General features: G+C 47.7%; 2 protein-coding genes across 2 annotated transcripts; both read right to left on the reverse strand.

The window, feature by feature from the left end:
* Positions 1–4,191: 4,191 nt before the first annotated feature.
* LRIT2 (leucine rich repeat, Ig-like and transmembrane domains 2) lies at positions 4,192–8,548 on the reverse strand (the record flags this gene model as incomplete). The annotated part of the gene is made up of 3 exons (XM_082719057.1): positions 4,192–4,940; positions 7,159–7,940; positions 8,439–8,548. 3 exons carry the CDS (start codon positions 8,546–8,548, stop codon positions 4,192–4,194), a joined length of 1,641 nt encoding a protein of 546 aa, XP_082575183.1.
* A 5,790-nt stretch (positions 8,549–14,338) lies between these two features.
* On the reverse strand, positions 14,339–24,584 carry LRIT1 (leucine rich repeat, Ig-like and transmembrane domains 1; the record flags this gene model as incomplete). The annotated part of the gene is made up of 4 exons (XM_082713675.1): positions 14,339–15,595; positions 16,660–16,965; positions 20,401–20,867; positions 24,463–24,584. The coding sequence occupies 4 exons, from the start codon at positions 24,582–24,584 to the stop codon at positions 14,625–14,627; spliced, it is 1,866 nt and encodes a 621-aa protein (XP_082569801.1). The 3' UTR covers positions 14,339–14,624.
* Positions 24,585–27,005: the final 2,421 nt, after the last annotated feature.

The raw sequence follows: 27,005 nt of genomic DNA on the forward strand, positions 1-27,005 counted from the left end.
TCCCTTAGAAATAACGTGGGTGCAGTGGGGGATGGTGTTGTGAGGTTTGGTGTAGTTTGCAGGATTAAGCGGTGGTGGTGTAAACCCACCATAAATTGATCCATAAAGTAAGTGACTTTATTTTGCAGCAACAGGCTGGTGATGTTGGGATATGACATTAGGAAATTGTGCAAATGCACGTTTTGAACGGAATGAGGTTCAGTCATTTATTTATTAATCAATAACATACTCAGTCTTTTTTTTTTTAAGATTTTATTTATTTATCAGAGAGAGAAGGGGGGGGAGAGCGAGCACAGGCAGACAGAATGGCAGGCAGAGGCAGGGGGAGAAGCAGGCTCCCTGCTGAGCAAGGGACTCGATCCCAGGACGCTGGGATCATGACCTGAGCCGAAGGCAGCTGCTTAACCAACTGAGCCACCCAGGCGTCCCCTCAGTCATTTTTTTAATAACACATGTTCTGAGTGTACTGTGCCAGACCCTCTTCCAGGTATTACGTCTACAGGCTCCAACAAGCCAGAAGAAAGGAAGAAAAAAGAAAAAGGACAAAATCCTGCCCTCAGGTTGACAGTAGCAGACGCATGCGGCCAGCAAAGGCTTCATTCCAAAAGCAAGTAGCACTGCTTACAAATGTCTCCTGAACCAAAGGCACTCATCTTAAAATCACTAGGTCTAAGCTCTTAAGAGATAAGATTCCCAAAAGCATGACAACTGAATCTGAAACTATAGCATCTTTTCTTAAAAATAAAATTTATTTATCTATGTGGGGTAGGGGAAAGGGCAGAGCAGAGGGAGAAGGAGACAAGCAGACTTTCTGTTGAGCGCAGAACCCGATGCAGGTTTGGGTCTCATGCCTCTGAGATCACGACCTGAGCCAAAATCAAGTGACTGAGCCACGCAGGCGCCCCTGAAATCACAGCAGCTTTTAAACATTAATTAAACAGAATGTGAAGGGTATTGGCATAGTTACCACATTATCACACATATATCTATACATACGCAAACACGTAGTCTTAGTAAGACCTGATGTTCCAAATGGCCTAATCTGTATACTGACTCACAGTCAAGGAAAACACAGATTGAGATACTCTTTTTTTTTAAATTTTTTTGATTTTTTTAATAAATGTATAATGTATTATTAGCCCCAGGGGTACAGGTCTGTGAATCGCCAGGTTTACACACTTCACAGCACTCACCAAGCACATACCTTCCCCAATGTCCATAACCCCACCCCCCTCTTCCTTCCCCCCTCCCCCTGGCAACCCTCAGTTTGTTTTGTGACATTAAGAGTCACTTATGGTTTGTCTCCCTCCCAATCCCATCTTGTTTCATTTATTCTTTTCCTACCCCCCAAACCCCCCACATTGCATCTCCACTTCCTCATATCAGGGAGATCATATGATAGTTGTCCTTCTCCAGTTGACTTATTTCACGTCGTCGCAAATGGCAAGATTTCATTTCTTTTGATGGCTGCATAGTACTCCATTGTATATATATATACCACATCTTCTTTATCCATTCAACAGATTGAGATACTCTTAATGGTGATAACGTTTATTGTGATGACATTTATTGAGGGCTTACTATGTGCCAGGCTTTGTTCTGAGAGTTCTGAGAGTTTTACAACATCAGGAAAACCTTAGGAGCAGGTAGTATTATTATTCTCATTTTTTTGAATGAGGAATTTGAGGCACAGAACAGTAGAGTAATTTGCCCAAAGTCACAAAGTCAGTAGGAAGCAAAGCTAGAACTTAAGCCCAGGAAATGGAGTTCCTGAGTTCCTGGGTCCCAGAGCCTATGTTTCTTTCTTTCTTTCTTTCTTTCTTTCTTTCTTTCTTTCTTTCTTTCTTTCTTTCTTTCTTAGATTTTGTTTACTTATTTGACAGAGAGAGAGATCACCAGTAGGCAGAGAGGCAGGCAGAGAGAGAGGGGAAGCAGGCTCCCTGCTGAGCAGAGAGCCCAATGTGGGGCTCAATCCCAGGACCCTGAGATCATGACCTGAGCCAAAGGCAGAGGCTTAGCCCACTGAGCCACCCAGGCACCCAGAGCCTATGTTCTTAACCCTACCGTCATCACATTGCCTAATCGAGCTGGAGAATGTGCATCTCTTACCCTAGATTTTTTTTTAAGGGCAATTCAAGGGTCTTGAAATAATTAGAAATCCTCTCCAGACCTTGAATCCTCTCCCTGAATTTCCATGTCCGTAGAAGCACCTGGATGCTGCCCCTGCTATGCTACACATGTCCTCCATGGCCCTTCCTCCTATCCTGTCCCTTCTGCCCACCACGAAGCTTTCTTTGCTGGAAGTGGAGGCCAGAACATCCACTCTTGCCTTCCTGGTAGTCCCAGGTCACTTCAGAATTGCTGTACCCTGCATGACCCATAGACAGACTCCGATTCTATGGAGAGAAAGACACAAAGGCCACAGAGGCCAGAAGTGCAAGCTCTTGCTTTGCTCTGATCACGTTTCTTCAAAAGGTATCATGGGAAATTATTCATGAACAAATTCTCTACTGCATTACACGCATGTATATGTTGTTTATATACATATAACTATACATATGTATGTATGATTTTAAAATATATGTTCTTAGGTGTGATCATGTCTCTGTATGTGTATATATATATATATATATATATATATATATATTTTTTTTTTTTTTTAAGCCTAGGAGACCATAATACACGAAATGGGCCTGGAAGGATGACTAGGAATGGGTGAAGAAGGCAGGAAGGAGGGAGAAAACATTTCTTGGAATGTCACAGAGAGATAATCAACAGTTTGCAGGGAATTTTCCTGTGGCCCAGGAGAAGCTGCAGAAAGGCAGATGTGGGTTTATATCCTGAGAAAGATCAGCAACCAGCAGGGATGCCTGGAGGGACAATGAGGTTCTCTGGGGTTCATGGGTACACTACATGTACACCCAGATAGGAGGAGACAATTACCTCTCAGGGGTTTAATAGGAGAACCTGAAACATTTAATAGGGGAAGGGAGTGGAGATTATACCCTCATTCATGTAATAGACACTTGTCCTCAGAGCTGAGATGTTATGGACATGGGACTAGAAAAACCATAAGACTGGTTGGCCATCAGGGTTCTGTAGCCCCCCTCCCATTTGTAGATAGTAATAATAATGATTATAGGGTCATTTGATTCTATATAGATTCTGTTCCTTCTGGGTATGGCCCTTCCAACTCTACTTTCTTTTCTTTCTTTCTTTCTTTCTTTTTCTTTCTTTCTTTCTTTCTTTCTTTCTTTCTTTCTTTCTTTCTTTCTTTCTTTCTTTCTTTTAAAGATTTTGTTTATTTATTTGACAGACAGAGATTACAAGTAGACAGAGAGGCAGACAGAGAGAGAGGGGGAAGCAGGCTCCCCACTAAGGAGAGAGCCCGATGATCATGACTCGAGCCAAAGGCAGAGGCCCTAACCCACTGAGCCACCCAGGTGCCCCTCAACTCTACTTTCTAACAATCCCTGGAGCATGAGCCCTGGGTTGCAACCAGTCTCCTATTCCTCCGTCCTAATGGCTCCAGGCTCTCCAGAGCCCCAAGGACTGCTCATGGAGACACAGACACCCACAAACAGAGAGTCACATTACCCATTGGATTCTCATTGCCCCATAGGGGAGCTTTTTGGATCCTCAAATTTATGTGATCTCATTGGGAGTTTGCAGTAAGAGGAAGAAGAATACTTTCTGAAGGAGACACAAGAATGTGGCAGAGCAGACATTTAGGGGAAACAATGGAATGAGAGCTCCTCTCGAGTGGTGCCCCCACCAGCTGGTTAGATGGGTGATGTTGCACAAGCCACCGTAACTTGCTGGGCTTCTGCTCATTCGCCTCTAGAAAGGGGTGGAATTCTACCTTTCTCCAACAGGATAGCACATGCAGCATGTCCTATGTAATTGTCCTATGTATGGCTATATCTATGGAAAGAGTAATATGTATTGACTTCTAGCCATCATGTATAGTAAGATAATTAATTGGGCCAGCATCCCTTCCATGAAGAATTGTGTCTTCCTGATCATTGTGTCAAGTTCAGTGCCTGGAACAGAGTAAGTGCTCAATAAATAGAGTTGAATAAATGGGTCAAGGCAAACTGAGTTGCCACAGAGGTTGGGTTTGGGGACTACTGCCCCACATTCCCTGCCGCAATGCCCCCCACCATGACTGCCATGCCCAGCCTGAGCTGTTCAGCCCCAGTCTTCCTCTCTGTCTTTCTCCTCATGCCCTTCAGCATCTCTGGGGCCCAGGCCATCCTCACAGACTGCTATGGGTTCTCTGCAGGAGGAGTCCCACTGCTGTGGCGCCGCACGCGGGCACCTGGGGGCCTTCCTGCGCTGAGGACAGCAGGGAAGCGTCCATTCCCCACAGCTGCAGGGAGCCTGGGCTGCCCAGACATAGGCACCCACGGGCACCACAAGCAGCACCGCACACAGGACCACTGCGACATGCAGCAGGCGCTCCCGGCCCTCCAGCTCATGGTGGTCTCTGCCCGTCACAAAGACCACACACCGGCCCCGGTGTGCGGGCTGGCCCTCCAGGCTGAGGCATGCCTCATATTTGGTGCCAGGAAGGAGGTCCTCCACAGCGTACATGTTGTTTCCGGGGCCAAGGTGCACCACTTCCTTCCTGAGCGTTTCATCTGATGTAAGGTAGAGGGTGAACCATTTCTCCTCAGTAGCATCTGCCACTGCCAACCACTCCAGCAAAATCCCGTGCACCGTCTGCCTGACGACCCGCAGGTCAACATAGGCATTGTCCTGTGAAGGGAAAGAGGGAGGCAGGGCCTGGGCGGGCTGGACGTAGAGGGAGATGACAAGGGTGCTCCTACCCAGGAAGTTGGAGGCCACACAGGTGTAATTGCCTCTGTCTACCAGATGGGCAGCAGGTATGATCAGTTCCGACAGAGCAGTGTCTTCTGCAGTAGATGAAGTCAACACTGGGAGAGAGAGAGCAAAGCAGCTCGATAGACATGTCTCTGACAAAAAGCTGGACAGTTCAGCAATACCAGTTATTTCTTTTTAAGCTGGAGGTGACCATTTATTAAGCAGTGTTTGGTGCTGTGTATTTGCCTCTCAGCCCCCCCCTGTAAGGTAAGTACCCCAGTTTCACACATAAGAAGCTGAGGATAGGAGTGAATAAGCAGGGGCGCCTGGGTGGCTCAGTGGGTTAAGCCGCTGCCTTCGGCTCAGGTCATGATCTCGGGGTCCTGGGATCGAGTCCCGCATCGGGCTCTCTGCTCAGCGGGGAACCTGCTTCCCTCTCTCTCTCTCTGCCTGCCTCTCTGACTACTTGTGATTTCTCTCTGTCAAATAAATAAATAAATAATCTTAAAAAAAAAAAAAAGGAGTGAATAAGCAACTTGCCCATAGGGAGACATGTTCAGAGGCGGTGACTAATCAGGAACCTCGTTCTTCTGCCTATAAAGACCATACTTCCAACCTCACTAGCTGTTCCCAGCAAACCACCGGAAGTGTTGCTGAGCTAACAGCATGGTTTTGGGGAGATCTCTTACAACGATGTGGTATTGTGAGCTTCAAAAATTGCCTTTTGGGGGCACCTGAGTGGCTCTGTCAGTTAAGCATCCAACTCTTGGTTTCAGCTCAAGCCATGATCTCAGGGTCATGAGATGGAGTCCTGTGTTGGGCTCCATGCTCATCAGGGAGTCTGCTTTTCTCCTTATCTCTCCATCTCCCTCTGACCCTCCCCTCCACTTGTGCTCTCTCTATTTCCAAAATAAATAAATAAATCTTAAAAAAAATATTTAAAAGAATTGCCTTTCTACTTCCCAGATATAGAGAGGCTTAGAGTCTGGATCCAAATGCTTAGATTCTATTCCTTACTAAGTATATGGTCTTGGACCAGTTGCTTAGATACTTTTGGCCTCAATTTCCTCATTGGTAAAATGGGATGATAATAGTACTCATTCCCTAAGTTTGATAGTAAGTGCTCAGTGTGAGCTGTGTTATTACTGAGAGGATACATATAACATGGTACCAAAGAAACTGACTACAGAACACTAAAAAAGACATATGCATCTCACTGTTCTTCAAGATGCTACAAAAACAAATCCTACATTTCTCCTTCACTGGTATTTAATCTTAACCCAATAAGATATGATCAAAATGATAGGAAAAGTCAACAGTTCATTTTGTTAGGTATTTTTAAATCTTCCAGCAATTTGTCACTATGCATAACAAATATATATGGGTAACTGACTGTATTTCTCAAGTTTTATTTATATATTCCTAGTTGTTGTCTAGACAGCATTAAGATGTCACCAGGGAGGCCATCCTTGGTCTTGTGCTGTGTCCCAACCCTGTAGGGTTGCACTAAAGGTGATTGCAGCTGAGGTATGAAAAGAGAGCATAGAGTTTCAGGACATGAGAGGCAGGCTTGAATCCCAATGTTGAGGCCCATGGGGGTCATTTCCTCACCCAGTGTCCCAGTATTACAACTTTAAACTAACAAGATCTGAACAACACTGTGGTGGGAAGTATAAAATTCAACCAGTATGTAGGAATTCCCAACCTTGCCCAATGGTAAGAATTACTTGGGAAAGGAGGAGTGGAGAAGAGGAACCCTAGTCAATATACATTAACCTCAGACCCTTCCCTAGACACAAGGAATCTGAATCTCCAGGGCAGGGCCTGGAAATCTTATTTCTAACAAGTACCTCCAGATGAGTCTACTCCAGAAATTTTAGGAAATAATTAATAGATAATCTCTAGAATCAGTCCTAGTCAGAAATTCTATGATTTAAAAATACACAGCACAGTATTTTTGCATCTAGAAGTCTCTCAAAGAACATATTTGTTCATATATGATTTTATAATATTTATACAATATGTCAAGTATATATATACGTATGTGTGTGTGTGTGTATGTATGTGTGTGTGTATATATATATATATATATATATATATATATATATCCCATAAAGATCTGCATGCAACCATTTGAAATAATGCCAGTAGTGGAACACTGTCTTGGAAAATTTCTATTGTGGTGGGTATAATTCAGGTCCACCCCAATCTTACCAGTCTTACCAATCCTACTTTGTGATTGATCCAGTATAGAAAATCCCTACTGAGGACTGGGTTGCTGTAAGACCTCACTATTCCCCCAGATACATTGAGAGGGTGTCTGTGGCTTACCATTGAATTCCCGCCACATGCTCAGGGGGTAAGTCCACGCAATGGTTGGTGAAGGGCTGGCCCGTGCCTGGCATCTCAGGGTCACATTCTGTCCCTTCTGGATGGTGACACTGGCACTGGGGGTTGAGACTTGTGGCTTCATGCAAGCACTGAGCTCAGTTTCATGAAAAAGTTGCCCTGCCTTGGAGAGAGGGCGTTGGCACATCAGGTAGGAATTCGCCAGGATGACCGGGATGCTGATGGACTTTACAAACTGGACAAGTCCCCTCAAGCGACAGTCACATACCCAGGGGTTGTTGTGCAGTGCTAGCACCATGCTGGAGAGAACCTTGGCTCCACAGCCAGGCTGCGGGTGTTTCTGATAGACTAGCCAGTTCAAGAAGACACTCTTAGATACAACTGTAAGCCTATTGGAGGATAGGTCAAGGTAGGTCAGGTTGATCAAGAACTGAAGGGCTAGCTCAGGGAGCACATCAATCCTGTTGTGTTTGAGATCCAAGACCCTCAGGAGAGGTGTGGCTTGGAATGCTGTCCATGGTACTGAACGGAGTTTGTTCCCCTCCAGTCTCAGCTCTTTCAGTTCTGACAGGTGCTCTAGGGCTCCCGGGTGTATCACAGAGATGTTATTAAAATTAAGCCAAAGGTATTCCAATGTGCTCATGTTGATGAAGGACCCTCGAGGCAGTTCAAATAAGGGTGAATTTTCAATTCTCAACAACTTTAACTGTTCAGGATGGTTCCTTGGGATCTTTCCTAAAGAGATAGATATGCACCGCAGAGCCCTGTACAAGAAACCAAAAGCTTTAAGGTGAATATTGGAGGGGTCTCCTGGGTGGCTCAGTCAGTTAAGCGACTGACTCTTGGTTACATGCAGGTCATGATCTTAGGGTCCTGAGATCAAGCCCTGAATTGAGCTCCCAGCTCAGCAGGGAGTCTACTTTACCGCTCTCTCTCTCCCTCTGCCCCTCCCCCAACTCATGCACATTCTCTCACTCTCTGTCTCTCTCTAAAATAAGTACATATATCTTTAAGAAAGAAGAACATCAGGCAAGTGATATCAGGTTTATTCTAGCATTAGGCATATGAATTTAAAAAAATAGGTATTATTCACTTGAAATAAAAGAGACCCATTTTGGTAAAAGTGCACAGTTCTCCAAAGTTTAGCACCAACTAGAGATTTGGCTGATTTCCTGCCAAATATAGGTCTGTTCCCACTCCACTTCATCTCTAAAAATAGCCCACCCCCTACAACCTCCTGGCATCTTGTCAGCATAGCCCACCTGCTGAAACTGTCCTCTGAGCAGGTACATCCTGGCAGACAGGGTGGCTGAGCTGCATGTGAATCCAGAAAGACAAGAACTAGCAGGAAATAATAGAAAACTGAAGCCATATTCTTCTGTAAGAAATCACCTTGCAAGTTTTGAATAAGTATAGCCCAAGCTCTGAGTGGCAGATCCTATTATTGGTAATCCCTGGTGATGTAGGTCAGCACAGCAGTGGCAAAGCTCCTGGATGCTCATAGGTCTGTTATGGCCCAGATCCCAAGCTCAATAAGAACCCATGAAGAGGAAGCTATGCCCCTTAACTAAGATCACAGGATTCACCCTTTGTCCGGTTCTTCAGTCTGCTAAGCAAACTCTAAACCAACTGTCCTATTCAGCACCGATACTGCCTTCCCCCAGTTTCTTACAAAATGATCTAAGAAACAAGCAGGAAATACTATCCTGGGCACTGTGGTTCTGGTTATCAGGCCAGAATCCATCTAATATTTCATCTATCACAATTGGCTCCTGAAAACTCAAATTTTCAACCACTCTCTAGAAGTGAATGCAGATGGTGGGTAACAAAGATGGAACCACTGCCATCCCTGGTTTTCTCCCCACACCTCATGTGATGGATTCATTCGTATACTGCATTAAGACAGCTGTCTATGCCACGTAGATGAGCTGAGTCAGAGAAGCATCACAGTGCAGAGGTTAAACCACAAGACTGTATTTTCTGATTAAGGAAATGTGTGTTTGTTATTCTGGATCTCACAACTTTCCCTGAATGCTGTGTATTTCAAATGATAAGCATGAGACTTACATTTTAAGGTGAGATATATGTGATTTGGGGCACTTGCTCTTCCACTCCTTAATTATTCAACAACTATTTATTGGCCCTCTTCACACACTTTCTAGGTGCAAGGAATCCACTGGTGGGCAAAGCTTTTTAGACCCTATGCCATGGAGTCTTCTCTCTAGTTGATGCTTCCTTGTCTTGAGATCTTTGGAAGGTCACTTAACCTCCAGGAGTCTCAATTTCTACCCTGCAAAGTGAGGAAATTAATAAATACTTTACTGTGTTTCTAGGAAACTTTGAGGTTATGTAAATTAAAGTACCTAACATACAGTAATTATGTTAATTCCCTTCCTACACCAACAGACTCTTGAAGAGCAGCTGATTCCACGGTCCTAGGATCAAGCCCCACATCAGGCTCTCTTCTCAGCAGTGAGATTGCTTCTCCCTCTTCCTCTAACTGCTGCTCCCCCTCCTTGTTCTCTCTCTTAAATAAAGAAAAAAAATTTTTAAAGAAAAAAAAATTTTTTAAAGGATGACCCATCCATATGCTGTCTATAAGAGACTACAAGGTACTTCCTGGTAAATATTGACATTCCATGAGCTCCCCTAAGACTCAGGATATACATTATACTGTACAAAAGGCCTAAAGGAAGAAAATCCTCTTAGTAGTTAACCAGTGATGAGGGAAATGGGTCACCAACTAAGCTGATTACATTTCAGGCTTTCCATCAAAGCCAGATATATTTGTTCGAGTTTCTTGTCTAGCTCTACAATATGGCTAGATCTCTGATGTCCTCTTAAGGTAAAAATCAAAACAAAGACAGTGCAGTGGGTGCAAAGCTTGTGCTAGACATGGAGATGTGTGGCCTAGACCCCCTTCAAGGAATTGGTTCATGCTCAGCTGCAAAGATTGCTTGCATGAGATCATGCCCTTCCTAAAGCAACCCATATACAGCAACTGAGGGTGAAGAGGTTCCAAGGGCCCAGCGAGTTTGGTCTAATGGTGTGGGAGGGAACTCTGATCTCACTTCAGAGGTTTGCAGCAGATTGGTCAGGATTTTATCAAGCTTTCTTTTTGGGAAAATTTGATTTAATTCACTGCATCACACCCCACTAGTGAATTATTTTCTCACCTCCAAATATAAGGAATTAAAGATATCTCCATCCCCCACAATTTCTTCTATGTTCATGCCAGGCTACCCTCTTCCAGTGAATCCAGCTGAACCTAACCTTCCACTGGTTTGCTGAAAGCCTGAGAACAACAACCACTGGCATGTCAACTCTGGAATTACGCAGGCCACTTCTGCACTGCTCCTTCTCTCTTGACCTCCCTCATCTTCTGATTTTCTTATTTGGCATATGGGCACAGATGTGTAGCTGTGTTGTCAACTAAGGCAAGAGATTGGGACAATTAAAGCTGAGTTATGTCATTTACCTCAAATAACTAAGTGGTGTCCCTAAACTCAAGAGATATAACAACAAGGGGAATTGAAAGCATCTTGGGGGAGCGCCTGTGTGGCTCAGTGGGTTAAAGCCTCTGCCTTCGGCTCAGGTCATGATCCCAGGATTCTGGGATCGAGCCCCGCATCAGGCTCCCTGCTCTGCAGGGAGCCTGCTTCCTCCCTTCTCTCTCTCTGCCTGCCTCTCTGCCTACTTGTAATCTCTCTCTCTGTCAAATAAATAAAATCTTTAAAAAAAAAAAAAAAGAAAGCATCTTGGGGGTCATTCCATCCAGACCCACCCAAATAGGTCTTAATGAATCATTGAAAAGTTTGAATTTTCTGTCTGTCTCTATCTCTCTCTTACACACACACATCCACATAATATTGGATAAACACTAACAAATTCTTGCTTTCAATTCCTGAATATTCATCAAACAAAATTTAATAAAACTAATTGGATCTTACTTGTCTTTAGGCCAATAATTTCTCAATCTTGATTGGCTCTGTCAATCATTTAGAGGAAACTTCCTCACTATTTCAATAGGTGGCTGCTTTCATCTATTGCATTTATATTTGTGCTAATTTGGGGAAAGCCTGTCAATCTCATATATCTAACAATCAGAACTGAGTCTTGGGTCTTGACAGCAGAAATACCTTGATAAATTTACATCAGAGGTTGGAAAACTACAGCCTGAGAGCCAAATCCAGCCTGCCATCTGTTTTTGTGAATAACATTTTATTGGAATACATCCATGCCCATTAACCTATATATTGTCTATGGCTGCTTTCACATTCCATCAGAGGACCTGAGCAGGAGTGACAGAGCCTACACTATTTACTATGTGATTTTCTTTACAGAATATGTTTGTTGATCCATGATGTAGACAGTGGTCTTGTCATCTTCCAACCAAATAATTTCTCTTACCAATGGCTATGGCCCTTAAGTTATGTTCAGATGTATCCTCCAGATGATGGCCAGAAAATACCCATATATAGAAATACCATGTGCATGTATATTGGTGGTCTTATGGTTCTTACGGTTTTTGGTGACTTGAAAAAAAAAACCCATTTCCATACTGAACTTGCTATAGATTGCATTGCAGAGATCACCACTGAATAAAGACCCTCAGCCTGGAAGAAAGTTATCAAAGGCTTAGACCCTCCAAGAAAAACTGATAGCTACTCTCTATGAATTATTCAACTCATTGCGCTTGTTGTTTCATCTGTAAAATCAAGTAGCTTAGCATCCATAATGGGTTGATGTAAAGATCAAATGAAAGAGAATAGGAAAATATGTTGTAAGGTCATATGTTGCAAGGTCTTTTGTAAATATAAGAGGGAGTACAGAAACTTTAGAAATCACTGCACTGGGACACCTGGGTGGCTCAGCTGGTTGAGTGTCTGATTCTTGGTTTCAGCTCAGGTCATGATCCCAAGGTCCTGGGATTAAGTCCTGCACTCAGCATGGAGTCTGCTTGTCCCTCTCCCTCTGCTCCCCAGTGCCCCCCACCCCGCTCACTCTCTCTATCCTCCTCCCTCTTCTCTATTTTTCATAAATAAATAGTCTTTAAGAAAGGAAAGAAATCAATACATCATAGTGTTTCATATTTGGCAATGGTTCAACACAATATGGAGTCTCTTAGTTGATATCAGCAAAATAATTTTCTTGAACCTCTTGCTATCCCCAAATTTCCCCAGTTGTTAGCTAAAGGCCTTGGCACCAAACACCCTGGATGCCCCCTTTGTTAGAGCTCAATCCTGCAGACAAGACACAACATTGACTCTTTTGCTGGGATCATTCACCCTCACTTGTGTGCAGAGACAACCTCTCAGCGGTTCCCTAGTTTAAAACAAACTGAACAGGAATCCCACTTTGAAATGGCTTCCTGAATAACTGGGAAGGCCCTGAGACACCCTCAGGCACCCAGGGAAGTTAAGTCAAATAACAAAGGCCGCTGCACGGGGACCAAGGTGAGCTGTGTGTTGAATGCTCCGTGCCACCCACCGCGAATGCTCCCTTAAACTCACATTCCTCCAGCCCAAGAGTAAATGAGCAGGAGTCTCTTCGACATCATCTAAACCTCTAGAATTTACTGAAAATCAAATGATGATCTAGGATGAATGGCACCCAGAGACAAAAGTGTTAGAATCCTTAAGTGTAGACAGTGAGGACATAACATGCATCTCTGCATGTGTGGGACTGAACGATTGTGGCTAATGCATAAAGAGACTGTGTGTGTGCGTGTCCGTGAGTGTTGGGGTCCAGGAGACCTGGTCGAGGGCATTGCCCCACTAGGTTAAGGTTTGAACTAATGCTGGCCTAGGCCTTCGCGGGGCAGGATCACCCCACAGGTGACTGCAGAGGGCGGGATAGCCCTGCAGATAAGCAAGGTCTGTTAGTCTCTTGCCTTTTCCTCTGATCCCTGTATCCTCTCAAATAAAGACCCCTTGCTAATCTGCCAGAAACATCTCTCAGGCTTATGGGCCGGAACTCCAAGGAGATAAATTATTCTGTACCTAGGACAATGGAGAACTTTAAATGTGGACCGCAATAGACGGTTTTCTACCTAAGTTGATGTTTGTCCAAAGCTTTCACAAACTGAGCCATTAAAATACACTCTGCCTCCTGCAAAGCTAACACCTTCTTGTTCCTACTTCCCTCCTATATCCTTAGTTTGTACAGAAAGCTTCTCGTTTTCCATGAACCTATCTCTTGTTTTCCTACAGTTCTTTATTATCTAGTTCATCCCTATAGCTTCTTGTTTTCCATCAACCTATATCTTGTTTTCCTGCAGACCTAAGAATAAGTTACCAAAAAGCACCTATTTGTGCTACCTCCCATGGCTTTCTGAGGGACATGATTACTCAAGAAGCAAGACCCTGTCCCCCACCCCTGGTGCCAGTCTGTACCATTATGGCTTAAATAAAATAACATGGGGTGAACAAAGAGGAAGTTATCTGATAAGTGCTTGTAACCTCCTACCCCAATTAAACTGCCTATATAAGAAGCTCAATAATCAGAATAAAGATGGAGATGCCTGACTACTGACCAGAACTCGCTGTGTGTCTCTCCCTTTCATCTTGCCAGCACCACTCCTCCTTCGGGGATACCTGGACCTGCCGAGGCTGGACCCCAGCATGTGCGTTAGCATAAATGTAGTCAAGATGCCAGTGAGGGGAGTGGTAAGGACTGTCTGCTCTGGAACTAATTCCTGGTCCAGATTCTGGAGCTGTCATTTGCTCTCTGTGAGCCTTGTGGGCAATGCAGCAGATCAGATCCCTGCCCCACTGTCAGGTCCCTGCGAGAACTGTCCTTGGCTGCTCTTTGAAAGTTGGCTTTGGCCCTGGGACTTGCTTTGGCGGGTAGGATATGGGTGGAAAGGGCAGCGTGCCAGTTCTAAAGTTGAGAACTCAGGAGACGTCACCTATTTCTGCTCATGTTTCTGATATCATCCCACCCCTCCAGGAAAGCCGCCGGCCCCAGGCAGCCACTGACTTTCCATCCGAGGCCACAAAGAGAACTCATGGGGCAGAACCACCCGGGTCAACCCGCAGACCTATCATGGCATGAAAATAAGCGCTTATTGCCATGTACCACCGAGGTTTTGCTTTTATTTGTTACACAGAAAAAAAAAAAAACTGACTGATACAGGCAAGTTGGTTAATCCCCTGGTTTCTTCTGCAGGAGAATGGGGGGAACACATAGCGCCTGCTGCAAAGGGCTGTGAGGAGAATGGATTAAGTTAATGTACATAAAGCACTTAGAACACTTCCTGGCATACCAGAAGTGCTTAATAAGTGTTACCGGTTGTCGCTGTGGGTAAAGGTCTGAGGAACTGGGTACCCGAGCTGGGAAAGAGTGGATGAGTGTGGACCCAGGTGTCAGGGTAAGCAGGTGGGAGGGGTCGAGGGAGAATGGGCTGGAGCAGGTGTGTGGGCATCTGGAGGGGAGTGCCCCCCCCTTCAGCAAAAGTACTCATTGATCCGCCTGCCCCCCCTGGAGCCCAGGACCTGAGAGTCCAGGCTGGACCGGGCGGAGAGGAGCCTGTCGGCCTCACTGAAGCTGTGCTGGGACAGCTCGGAGCCATCCTCGCTGTGGCCCAGCCTCTCCAGGTTGACATAGGCCCCTGTGGCCTCAGCAGAGGCCCCCGTGCGGCACTTGCGGCAGCGCCGCTGCACAGCTCCGCAGCACACGAGCAGGGTGAGGGGCAGGGCGATGACAATGGCCACACTGATCACCACCACGTTGATGAGCCGCTGAGTGGCCTCGGCATCCACCACCCCGTCTGTGGAGAAGATGACGCACTGCTCCTTCTGGGGCATCAGGTCCCGCACGCAGACACATGCAACGTACTTTGTCTTGGACGTCAGCCCACGGATAGTGACGCTGGTCTTCCCAGGTGGCACCGCCAACCGCCACATGTTGTGCTGCCCGAAGACCGCATACAGGACACTGAAGGTGGTTGTGTTCCCAGCTTGGGGCGCCTTCCACACCAAGGTCACGCTCTGGTAAGTGTCTCCCACCACCTTGAGAGACCTCACCATTCGGGCCTCCTGGCGTCCTGCCTGCCCATTCGAGTGCTCTCCTGGAGTCCCCACCTGGAAGTGCTGGAGGGTCAGCTCCCCCTTCGTGTTGGACACAGGGGACCCAGTGGCCGGAACAGCAGGTCCAGGGATGTCAGGGACATGCCTGGCCACCATCTTGTTGTATGCAGCAGCTTCCGCCCCCTCACCTGTCCTTGTCCACAGTGCCCCTGGGCTCCCACTCCGTTCTGTGGAAGCCTGAGGCTCTGTGATGGATAGGGAGATGACAGTCTCAGAGACTCCCAGAAAGTTCTTGGCCTGGCAGATGTAGTCTCCAGAGTCGAGAACGGACACAGCAGGCAGGCCCAGCAGCGTCCAGCTTGTGCCATCGCTGGAGACTTCCTGGTGCACTGTGGGGAAAGAAGCACAAGGGGGGAAATGAATGGGCTCATCAGTCCCCAGCTTCTCGCCAGGGCCAAGTTCATAGTCCCCGGACTATGCATACTCTTGTATACACAGCAGACCTTGTCATCCCGAGAAAACTCTGGAAGTTGTTCAACTTTCCTTAGACGAGCCAAGGGAATCAAGATCACTGGGGTTCAGAGTGGGGAGACCTGGCTCAGGCCAAGTCTAAAGATGATCTGCCTTCCAAAATCTGCGGTATTCAAGCAATATTCTCCAGGGCTCTGGAGTCCTATAGAACGGACTCCTTGGGGCAGCATGCAGTGCTTCGGGGGGTAAGATGGGTCAGGTAAAGATGAGACAGAGGCCTAGCTGGAAGTGCTTGGCGACCCTGTCCAGACCCACTTGCCACCCCAACACCAGCATTTCCAGCTCTGTTTTACATAATGGAGATCTTGATCCAGTTTTGCTTGTAAACTGATTACAAACTCACAGTCTTAGAGAAACACTTGCCAACCTAATTGAAGGAGACGCCAAAGAAAGTGGCAGAGACATAAGGTTTTCTGGTCAGGCGCTAAGAAATGATTACTCCTCGACCCCCTTTCTGCACATAGGTGGGCCATGACTCCTGCAAATCCCACCACCCCAGGCCAGAGATGAACCATCTCTGTCTAAAGGGCAGAAAGAACACAGGCTGTGCACTGTAAGCCAAGTGCTCAGCCTCTCAGAGTCTGCATACGTACAAAACAAGAAGGATAATCAGGTTGTTCCTTAAAATTCAGTGACATGTGTGCATAACACACTTAACATGTGAGGTGCTCAAGAGATGGTAACTCATGTGATTATTTACTCCTCATGATATTGGCTTAACAATTATAGCTGGACACTTACTCTAAATATTAAATATACTGAGAGTATCTTCCACCTAAATGGCAGAGTCTTGTTCTTCCCAGGGGGGCCCAGATTCCAGGGCCCTGGATGGAACGGCTCCTGGAACACGTAGGACAGGTTGAGAGCCACTGTCCCCCAACCTCCCCCGACTGAGCCTGCACAGTCTCTGTAGCTCACACACCTGTGCCTTTGAGTGGGTGCCCGTTGGCTCTCCTCCAGCTCATCTCTGGCCCAGGGACGCCGGTGGCCCCACAACGTAGCAATACCGCACTGCCCAGTGGGGACCTGACGTTGGCCGCCCCCGGACGGAGCCCCGGACTCTGGCACTTCCTCAGTTCCAGCTGGCTGAAGGCCACTCCGGCCAGGCTGCGCGGGCTGGCGCACTTCAGCCTGGCCTCTATGAAAGCCAGATGTGGGGCCCAGCCTTCCAGGAAAAGGGCCAGGTCATAGAGGCGGCAGTCGCAGGCCCAGGGGTTGTCCTGCAGCCCTGCAGGGGTGAGAAGGGAGGCAAGTGGTGAGCCCTCGATATTCAGATCCCCACACCCAGCTCCTCTTCCCCCTCAGGGAGGACAAGGCATGTCCTGAGCTCAGAGTCAGCAGAACTGGCCTCCAGGTCCAGCTCCTCGCCTCGCTAGCTGTGGAACCTTAAGGCTGGTTCTTAATCTTAATGGTAGCAGTACTTCTCTTTCAGAGCTGCTACAAGCATAAACAAAGGTAAATCATAGTAAGCCTTTGGGTAAGTCATGCAGCATACTGAAAAAATTGGCCAATTCCTGCTGCCATCCTTGGACTGAGCCTTTCAGGCTACTGGTCAGGCAGGGAGTATTTCAGCAACACCTGCCAAGTGCCAAAATCCATTTCTCAAAATTATCAAATTCAAAATTTCCCCAAGTTTTTTTCATGACCCCTGACCCTTGACCTCTGTCCTCCCGGCTTACATGGCACTTTCCACATCACGCTAGCAATGAAGGTGACTGTTCTGAGCCATGACCCCTTCGGCACAAGCTCAAAAGCGGAGGAGTGAAGAGTCCAGGAAATCAAATCCTATGTCATATCCGCAGACTTCTTTACTTTAAAACTGAACTTCTTTATAGAGATGAAAGCTCATCTCTGTATTGAGCCTGCCCAAGAACCTTCTATAGATAGAGGGGTATCATGGGTCCTCACTTCTAAGTCACAGTTCCTTTTTATATGTTTGCATTTCTAAAATATGAAATGAATGCATTTAATGCAGTATCTTTTTATTTTCCAAAGATTGTTACTAAATTTGAGAGTATGTCTGAGAATCAATGGCATATGATTTATTTACATATTTTATTTGATATGGTTGGAAGTGGAAACTTCAGGGGGTGGGCGGATTACGTTCATCCGCTTGTACAGGGGGTATAGCTCAGGGGCAGAGCATTTGACTGCATCTGCTTGTACATCCACGACTCTGAGGTCCTTCTGAACACTTGCTGGGAGAATACCAGTTCCTTCCCCCACCCCTCCACACCCCGTCCCTCTGGTAGCTGCTACCCTGTGTCACTGTTTAAATGCACCCCAAGAATTGTCCCTGCCCCACTGTGGTGGTGAGATAGTTGGCTTTCACCTGTTGTAAGAGAGTTCCCTAAAAAATTAATCCAAACAGGAAAGTTAAATGACAGGGAAATGTTTACCCCTCAGGCTGGCAAAAGTTAAATGTTCCAACCATTTTCATTATTAGCCTCATGAGGGAAGAGATTTTCATCTATCTTCTTTTCTGCTATATCCCCAGCACCTAGAACTAAGACCCCACATTCATGGGCAATAAACTTTCAGAGTGGGAACATCTGCATGGGTGGTCTCACGCATTACTGGTCGGCATGGGGGAGAAATGGCCCAGCCACTTGGAGACTATCAGACTGATATCAAAATGTCTAATGTGCACACTCCATGACCTAGGATTCCCCTTTTCAGTTCCTACCCTAGAGAAATATTTGCATGCCCAAGGAGGCATTGTCAAGAATGTTCTCTGTGTCATCATAGGTGTTAGTAAAATAATGGAAAGAATCTAAAGGTCCATTAAAGGAAGAATGGCTAAATTAACTGTGTGTAAGTCTACTATGGAAAATTATGCAGTTTACAAAAAACGAAATGGATCCATATGTAGTAACTAGATCTCCAAAACATGCTGTTGAGTGAAAAAGTTAGTGCTGGTTGATATATACAATATGGTCTGTACAGTATGAAAGTTTATATAAAACACACAAAGAATTTCTATGTGCATATATATATATATATATATATGCATGTAAATGCATTCTAAAAGATAGGGAGCATGCAAATATAACAGTGGCTACCTGTTAGAAGGGGAAGTAGGAATTAGAATCAGAAGAGGGAACAAGAGTCTTTAGCTTTTTCTGTAAAACATATTATATATATATATATATATATATATATATGAATATATCATTTAAAGGGCACTTAGTTAAATTTTATTTTCAAATAAACAATTTTTTTTCCACATAAGTACTATCCTATACACTATTCTTTATCAGGTGAGAGAGTTTGCACGGCGGGCAGAGCTGGAATGGGGCTTGCTGTTCCCAGCCCTGCTTCTAGTCAGTAGGGCTTCTAAATATTCCCTCCTCCTGAGACTCTCCTGGGCCTTAGGGCAGAAGCTGCCCCAAGCCATTCTAAGCTTTCCCTAGCCCCTGGTGCTGAACCCCATAGGAGCCAAGGCCTGCCCCAGGCACATCCTGCTAGGAGGTGTCTCTCCTACTACCCATTCACTGCCTAACCACCCACCCTCTGCCACAATGCCATCAAGGTTCCCATCCCTTCACAGGACAGAGGAAAGAGAACCAGTCTATCTGACATGAGCCTTGGGCCCAAACCACTGCTTACTACTAATCCCTAGGTTGTGTTTGTTTTATAAAACAAAGGGCCTTGTACTTGTGCTATCTACCCTGGGATGCGGAAAGGGTCAAGTTCTATGAGAGGGCAATAAATTAGGAAAGCTTCAGGGCCACACTAATGCTAGATGGCCTGTAAGGACTGACCGGTTAGCAAAGAGCTAGCACCACCTTCCTGCCATCTATGCATACTTAGTGCTCCAAGGAGATTCTCAAAGGGATGGGGGTGGTCACGAGCCTTGAAGATTGTCAGAGGTTGGGTTTCCGGGAAGCAGACCCTGAGATGAAGATTAGCACACAGCATGTTCATTAAGGAGGAGAGGAAGGAAGAGAGCAGGAGGGAGACATGGAGCTGAGATGAATGGGGGTCTGGTGAACCCTGGGGGTTCGGGAGCTGAAATAGCCCATCTTAGTTATGCCAAGTGGCTGGGCCCTTAGACTCCCACCTGACAGGTCTTGGGATGGAGGCTGTGGCCAGAAAGGGTGCATGGCCTTGGTCAAGGCTATTCTGCTGTGAAGGCTGTCCCTGACAGCGCTGACAGCTGAAGGCTGCGGTTGACAGCCCCTGGAAAAGTGGGGCAGCCAGTCCTACTTTGACAGGGAGCTGGGCGGGACATTATTGTGCTGGCCACATGTACCTACCATATGCTAAGGACTGTCTTTTTACCTGCAACACAACCTTTTGAGAGAGATATTATTATTATTATATTATTATTATATATATTATATTATATTATTATTATTACAGATGGGAACCAAGGCACAGAGAAGCTAAGCAGTTTCCCCAGGGACACACAGCTGGTAAGAGGCAACGCCGGGCTTTCCACTGGCAGCAGCTTGAGCTCCAAAGCGGCCAGTGGAAAAGGCCAGTGTGTGCCTCTTACCCAATCTTCCCTCGAAGCCACAAGGCAGGCGTGATTTCTGTTTTTCAGGTAAGGAACAGAGACTCAAAGAGGCTTAATAATTTGGCTAAGACACCACCTCCCACCCGCCCACTCCAAGCCCCACGCACAAGGTGGCTCCAAGAGAAGAATGCCGCCTCTTACCTAGCACCAGCCTGGTGCGGTGCCCGGGAAGGACGGGCCCAGGCTGCGGGTGAGCCCAGGTGGCCAGTAGCTCCTGCGGGAGCCTCAACAGCTGGTTGTTGGAGAGGTCGAGGAAGGTGAGGTTCCCTAGAAAGCGCGCGGCCTCGGGCGGCACGGCGGCGAGCCGGTTGGCTTGCAGGTCCAGCAGCCGCAGCTGGGGGGCGTCCTTGAGCGCCGCCCAGGGGAAGGCGGCCAGACGGTTCCCAGGCAGGCGCAGCTCGCGCAGCCGGCGCAGGCCCCGCAGCATCAGGGCGCTGAGCTCGCTGAGGGCGTTGTAGGGCAGCCACAGCTGCTCAAGGCGGCCTAGCGGCTTGAAGACCTCCCCGGGCACCCTGCGAATGGCCGTCCGCTCCAGGCGCAGTCCGGAGGTGTCGGGAGGGAGCGACGCAGGGGGCAGAGTCATGTCGGGGTCGCTGCACACCACCGTCCTGGTCACAGAAATGGGGGACATTTGAGTGACGAGCCTGTGGGGTCCGACACCCTCTCCCACTCCCTCCCGGACCTCCTTACACAAGGTGTCTTCTGGTCTGCACCGAACCCCGGACCCCCGAACCCCCGAACCCAGGCTCCGAGCTGCCTTGGGCCCTGGACGTGGGCCCGGAAACAAACAGCCTCCTGATTTCCCTTCGCGAGGCGGGGATGAGGGGGTGGTTCTTGCTTTCAGACCCTCGCACAAGGCCCCTTGGTCGCGTCACTGGCCTGAAGGACCCCAAGCTTAAACTGCCCTCTCTCAGTACAGCTCACACAGCCTGCCTGCACTAAGAATGAATAGTATTCATAAACCCTGAGATCATTTTGTGCACTGCAGCAGGGCACGTAGGTATTAAAAGTGTTCCTTTGTTAAATTATATCTCAGTTTTGGTGACCACTTTGGCTTATCTTCATTAAAAATACATAAATATAAATTATATATAAATATATTAAATATATATAAATATATATTTATATATTATATATAAATATTATTCATATATATATATATATATATATATATATATATAATTTATCTCAGTGGGCGTTAGAAATGGAAGCCATACACCGGGTCCTTCAGGACTTCCCTGACTCAGGGACCACAAGATGATGAAGGCCTCTAAGAGCTAGGACTTTGGGGCTCAGCAGTTGGATTCATATCTGGGCTATCTGCTTCGGGCTATGTGTCCTTGAGTCCATTGTATAACTTCTATTTCTTCAGTTTCCAATAACAGACTCCACCCCTCAGGGTGGTTTCAGGGATCAAATGAGGTCACATTGTGGACCCACTCTGCATATCTGTCACCTGCCGAGGTGCCACGCTATTTATTGACGCTATCACAAAGTTCACCATCCCAGTACTGCAAGCTACTTGCAATGATCCCTCTGCCCAGAGAGGGTCATCCTAAACCTTGTTCTATTAAATTTAACACTAAAGCAGAGACTAGAAAGAGAAAAGGAAGCAGGGCTTGCCCTCCGAGAGCCTGCCATTCAAGGCTGTGTTGCATGCTATCCTGGAGAGCAGCATAGTCACATAAGGTAAAGAGGGGAAGATTCTCAAGGAGATAAAACTCCTTGAGGGACTCAGCCCTTGTCCAGCCTGTTCCATCCGGAGGGCTTCTCAGCTCACAGGGGAGGAGGTGGGGACAGGAGTCATGGTTTGCTTTGCTAGGCGAGTTCGTTCTCTTACTGTAATAATGTCACAACGCATTGTTCGTTGTGGCCTTCCCAGGGTAGCACTCTCTGCCAGCATCCATCAGCTCAGCTTGAACGCTCAAAGTCCACTGGCTAGACTTGGTTGGCTTTTTTGGGTCAGTGGTGTCCACAAAAGGCACAGTGACTCCCACCCACTCACATTCCCGAGCTATACATGGTCCCCCTCCTGAGGGATGGGTGCTGTAGAGATTCGCAAGAATAGCCAACTCACTGATGCGCTGTCCCTGTCCCCAGATAGCCTATAATCCAGCTAAGGAAGAAAGAACACTGGAGGCTGTGGTATTTTCAATGATAATGGAGGTTTGGATGCTGCAAGGAAGAAGGTCTTGTTGTAGGTGGGAGGAAGGTGGTGGCGGAATAACATGTCTTGAAAGGTAGGAAAACATGAAAACATGTCATCAAGGGAAGAATCAAAGAAATCATTAAGAAGCCAGCACAGGCCAGTAGCACATCTAATGGGGCAAACTGGGCCTAAAGAACATGGTGACACCCTCTGTCCAGGTGCCCAGACCGGCCCCCCCAGGAGAGTGCTGTAGCCAAGAGTACCAAGAGTGCACACACCACGTTCATGATGTGGGAGCATGGAGGATGGGCAGGGAGTATGGGCAGCTCAGGTATAAGGACTGAGCCCTCTGACAGGCACTGGTTGGAGGAAAGCTGAAGAAGACATCTGGGACACAAGGGGAACCTTCGTCTGACTGCGCTATCTGTTCCTGTGGCCACTGAGGACCTCAGGGCCCCTAGAGCCTTTCATGGCATCATTGCCCTCCTAGGACAAAATAGGTAGGTGGGCTCATGCGTATCAGTCATGGGACAGTTAGACAGGTAGAACTGATGAGCTCCGGCTTCAGAGGAAGGATGGCCACTGGCTGACATTGAGGACCCTGGAAATTGACCTTGGAATTTTATTTTCAATCCTAATGTTAATCTGGGGATGCCCTCCCCTCATCCCTGCCCATGACATCATCATCAGATGAGAAGAGATCCAGAGATGGACCTAAAGCCCTGGGTTCTATGACCAGGTCTGTCACCGATGCTGGGTGACTTTGAGCCTTGTGCTTTCTTTGTGGTTCGGTGGGCAGGGGAGGCTCTTCATCACCCTGGTCACACTGTCCTGCACTGTGGGCTATCTCCTGGCCTGCTCAGGGCTCTGCTCTGGCTTTCCTTGGGGAGAGGATCCTTATATCTAATGATCCATGTGGGTTGGAACATCAGAGACTTGGGTCAAGAATGGAGCTTTTCTTGTTCTTCAGACGACACGGATATCCTTTCATGGGAATGCCTCTCCATTCACTCCATCCCCTCACACCCCATCAACCCAACATGCATTGCCAGGATCACTGTAAGGGTCACACTGATAACCTGCTGCTCTGATCAGAAACCTCAGCGGCTCCCAGCAGCCACCTAAAGCAAGGGAGAAAAGGAGAATACCGTTCCAGGATGTTGAAAAGATGTTAGGAAAGACACTGTACCGGGAGCTAAAATCCTTGAGCACGTTTGGAAATGCAATGGTCCTTAGTGGGTAAGTTGACTATATCAGAGAAAAGACGGTGTAAAGACTGCCAGAGAGAAAAAGGAGAGTGGCCCATGGTAGGAGAGCGAGGGTTCACAGATCATGGGGGCTTTGGAACATCCCATGGAAGTGGAGGAGGCGAGGATGGAGGTATTCTCAGGGCTCAGGTGGGGCTTAGGGAAGTGAAAGAAAAGGCTGAGAATAGAAGGGGGCTTGCCTGTACAGAATGAGGATTCCGAAAGCCCAAAGAAATGGGTTGAGGCCAAGGCTGCTAGGGGCTAGGCCAGAGGAGCCCAAAGTGGAGAAAGCAGGAGAAGGCAGGTGGTCGCATTATGGGCAGGGTGGTATGAAATACCTGGGATGTGACTGTGTACCCCCAGGAGCCGGGGCAAGAGAATGGAAGAGGCCGGGGAGAAAAGGGGCTGGGAGCTAAAGGGAGGATGGTGGAATGGGAAGAGGAAAGGAAGGAGAGGACAAGAAAGAGGTAAGGGGGAGACCCCCCTGCCCTGCAGAGGGCTCCTCACCACCAGGATCCTGGAAGAGGACTCAGGAAGGATTTCCTGGAGTGGGCACACTGGTGCCCCACCCCCACTCCCATGTGTAAAGGGACTTGGTACTTCCCATGCCCTGCTGGCTGGAGGACAATGCAGAACAGACCAGCCCCCTTGGACACCTGGGTCTCAAGGGCCCAAAGATGGAGGTCTCACCCAGCCATGTTCTGGGGACCCTGCATCCAGGCCTCCCAACCCAGCCGAGATGCTACAGGGACCCAGGGAGGGGGGTGAGGGGAGGAGGCCACCCATCCCCCACACCTGATGCCATACCTGGCCTTGCTGCCATCACCTAGGATGTGGAGGCTGCAGCTGCATTGAGACGGGCAGGAGCCCTGGGCTTGGGGGTGCCCCCAGAGGGCCAGGAGCCAGAGCATGCCCACTGCTACCCTCATGGCTCCTGGCTCCTCTGTAGCCCGGGCAGGGGCGTCCCTGCAGTGCGCTGTCGTCTTGGCCCAGGAAGCCCAGCAGCTGCCCACTGGCTCATCAGCCCCCTCCACACCCCTCCTGAGGCCATCGGATAAACAGGGACAGACCGGGGATTAGGGAGGGGAGCCCTGGCCACAGCACTTAGCGGCTTATAGCTCCTGGGATCACCCAGTCCTGAGGGTGAGGGTCAGGGATCCTCTTCGGTAGCAACAGCCCCAGGCCCAGAGAGGCCAGGGAGTGGCAAGGTGGGGCAGGTGGGCAACGACTCAGGGGCAAGTGGCTCCTGGACTTGCCAGCTTGGCTGTTCACCTGCAAGGTCACCCCATGCTAGCCAGATTGTGGCCTACAAAGACCCTGCCTGGGTACCTGGGCTCAGAGAAGATGAAGACAGACCTGGCTTCTGATAAGGGCCACTGGAAATTCTCTCCCGTGACAGCTCAAGGGTGAGGGTTCAAATCCCAGCTCTACTCATTTACTAGGATAAGTTCCATAATCTCTTCATCATCTGAAAAAGGGAAGTAATATTTCTCTACCCCGCGTGGTTGTGAATAATGAACACCCCACGTTTCCCAGATTTTGATGGCCTGTGGGAATAGAAGCCCCCTCCTAAGTTGTAAGTACTCAGTTTCACTAGTCCTTACAAGCACTTGCTCCTAGAGATATTGGAAAGATTCAGAGATCTTGGGGGAGACCACAGAGGCATGTCCCATGGCCTTGTGAACTTTCCCACTCTGCTGAGCAAGCAGCTGGCTCCTTGAATGCCCCCTGGACATGCAGTGTCAGAACACTCTGTCCCAGCCAAGGCTATGTGGGCATCGCCATCAATGCCAAAGGTGTGAGGTGTCTCTGCATGAAGGCAGAGAGCATCCCTCTCCTCTGGTTATCATACTCTGAGCAAAGTCCCAGAGCAGGATCTCAGGACTTCTTAGAGAAAGCACTTTGAGTTTTTGCTGCTTGTTGCCTGCCTCCCACCTCGTCGCATCATAGACATCACCCTTCGCTCATTCGTTCTTCACTTGTGACCCCAAAGCTCTGCTCTTTGGTCCGGCATGGCCTTCCTGGTTCCCTCAGCTTGTCCAGAAGATTCCCTAGTTCCTCCAACCTATAGGCCTAGGCAGCCTTAGACCAGTGAGGTATGACCAAGCAGATACCTGGGACCCTGGTACATACATGAAATGCCTAGCTCTGTGCCAGGTCTGTTTTTGACAATCTTGGCTTCCAGGAAATGTTGGTTTCCCTCTCTTCCTCTTTTCCAACCTAGCCAATATGATTTTCTCACTGCTTCCCACCTGTCTCCCCTCCTCCCCAAACCAAGAAGAGCACTGCTTACTATTCCCATATCTCTGCCCTTTCCGCCTTCAGCTGGGGATGTCTTCCCTTCTCTCTCTGGCCTTGAAGTCTTCTGTGATCTTGTAGGCATGGAAAAAACCTGACATATGTATGAACCAGTAATGCCAGATAGAAATTAGGAAAAGGGGGTAACTGGGTTATCAAAGAAAGTTTTCCAGGAGGATATGGGCGGTCTGCTCAGCCCTGCGGGGTGGCTGGGCTTGATTAAGTGGGGACTAGCAGCAGGAAAAGCATGGGAAATGAACATCTGTGGGATAGAATGAGCTGCTTGACCCAGAGTCTGGGGACAGGAGATGGGGCTTTGTTTCAGCTTCATTCACAAATCACTGCCTGACCTCAGGTCAATTCTGAACTGCTTTGAACCTGCTTCCTTACAGGAAATGAAAAGGATGATTGTCTCTAATTCATAGAGTTGCTGTAGGAATTATCCTCAGATCAATTAGCCCAGAGTCTGGCTCTTAGCAGGGCTTCAACATTAGCTATATTGTTGATAGAGCTCCAGGTCTTGGTTTCTTTATCTGAAAATGAGTGAAATCACTCTAGATATTTCCCCATATCAATTTCACCACTGGCCAACACATAACTTCTCATTTGTAAGAGCCAAGGCTCTCAGTGGGTTGAGAGGCTGCTAAGACAGCAGCCCCCCTGTGCCAAGCTCGTGCCTTGGGAGATTTTTTTATGCTTGTGTAGAGTAAATGCCTTGTGGGAGTTGGGAGCTGCAGCCCAGAGGCTATATGTATGACGTATTCTTCCACCAAGACGTACGCAGGCCATGGGAAAACATGTTTGTTTGTTTAAAGATTTTATTTATTTATTTGACAGACAGAGATTACAAGTAGGCAGAGAGTCAGGCAGAGAGAGAGGGGAGCAGACTCCCCGCTGAGCAGAGAGCCCGATGCGATGCGGGGCTCGATCCCAGGACCCTGAGACCACGACCTGACCCGAAGGCAGAGGCTTAACCCACTAAGCCACCCAGGTGCCCCAAACATGTTTGTTTACCTTGCAAAGGAGGAAATTGAGAAGACCCAGGTGGTCCC

The sequence above is a fragment of the Mustela nivalis genome (genome assembly GCF_964662115.1).
Source record: "Mustela nivalis genome assembly, chromosome: 2".
NCBI classification, from domain to species: domain Eukaryota; kingdom Metazoa; phylum Chordata; class Mammalia; order Carnivora; family Mustelidae; genus Mustela; species Mustela nivalis.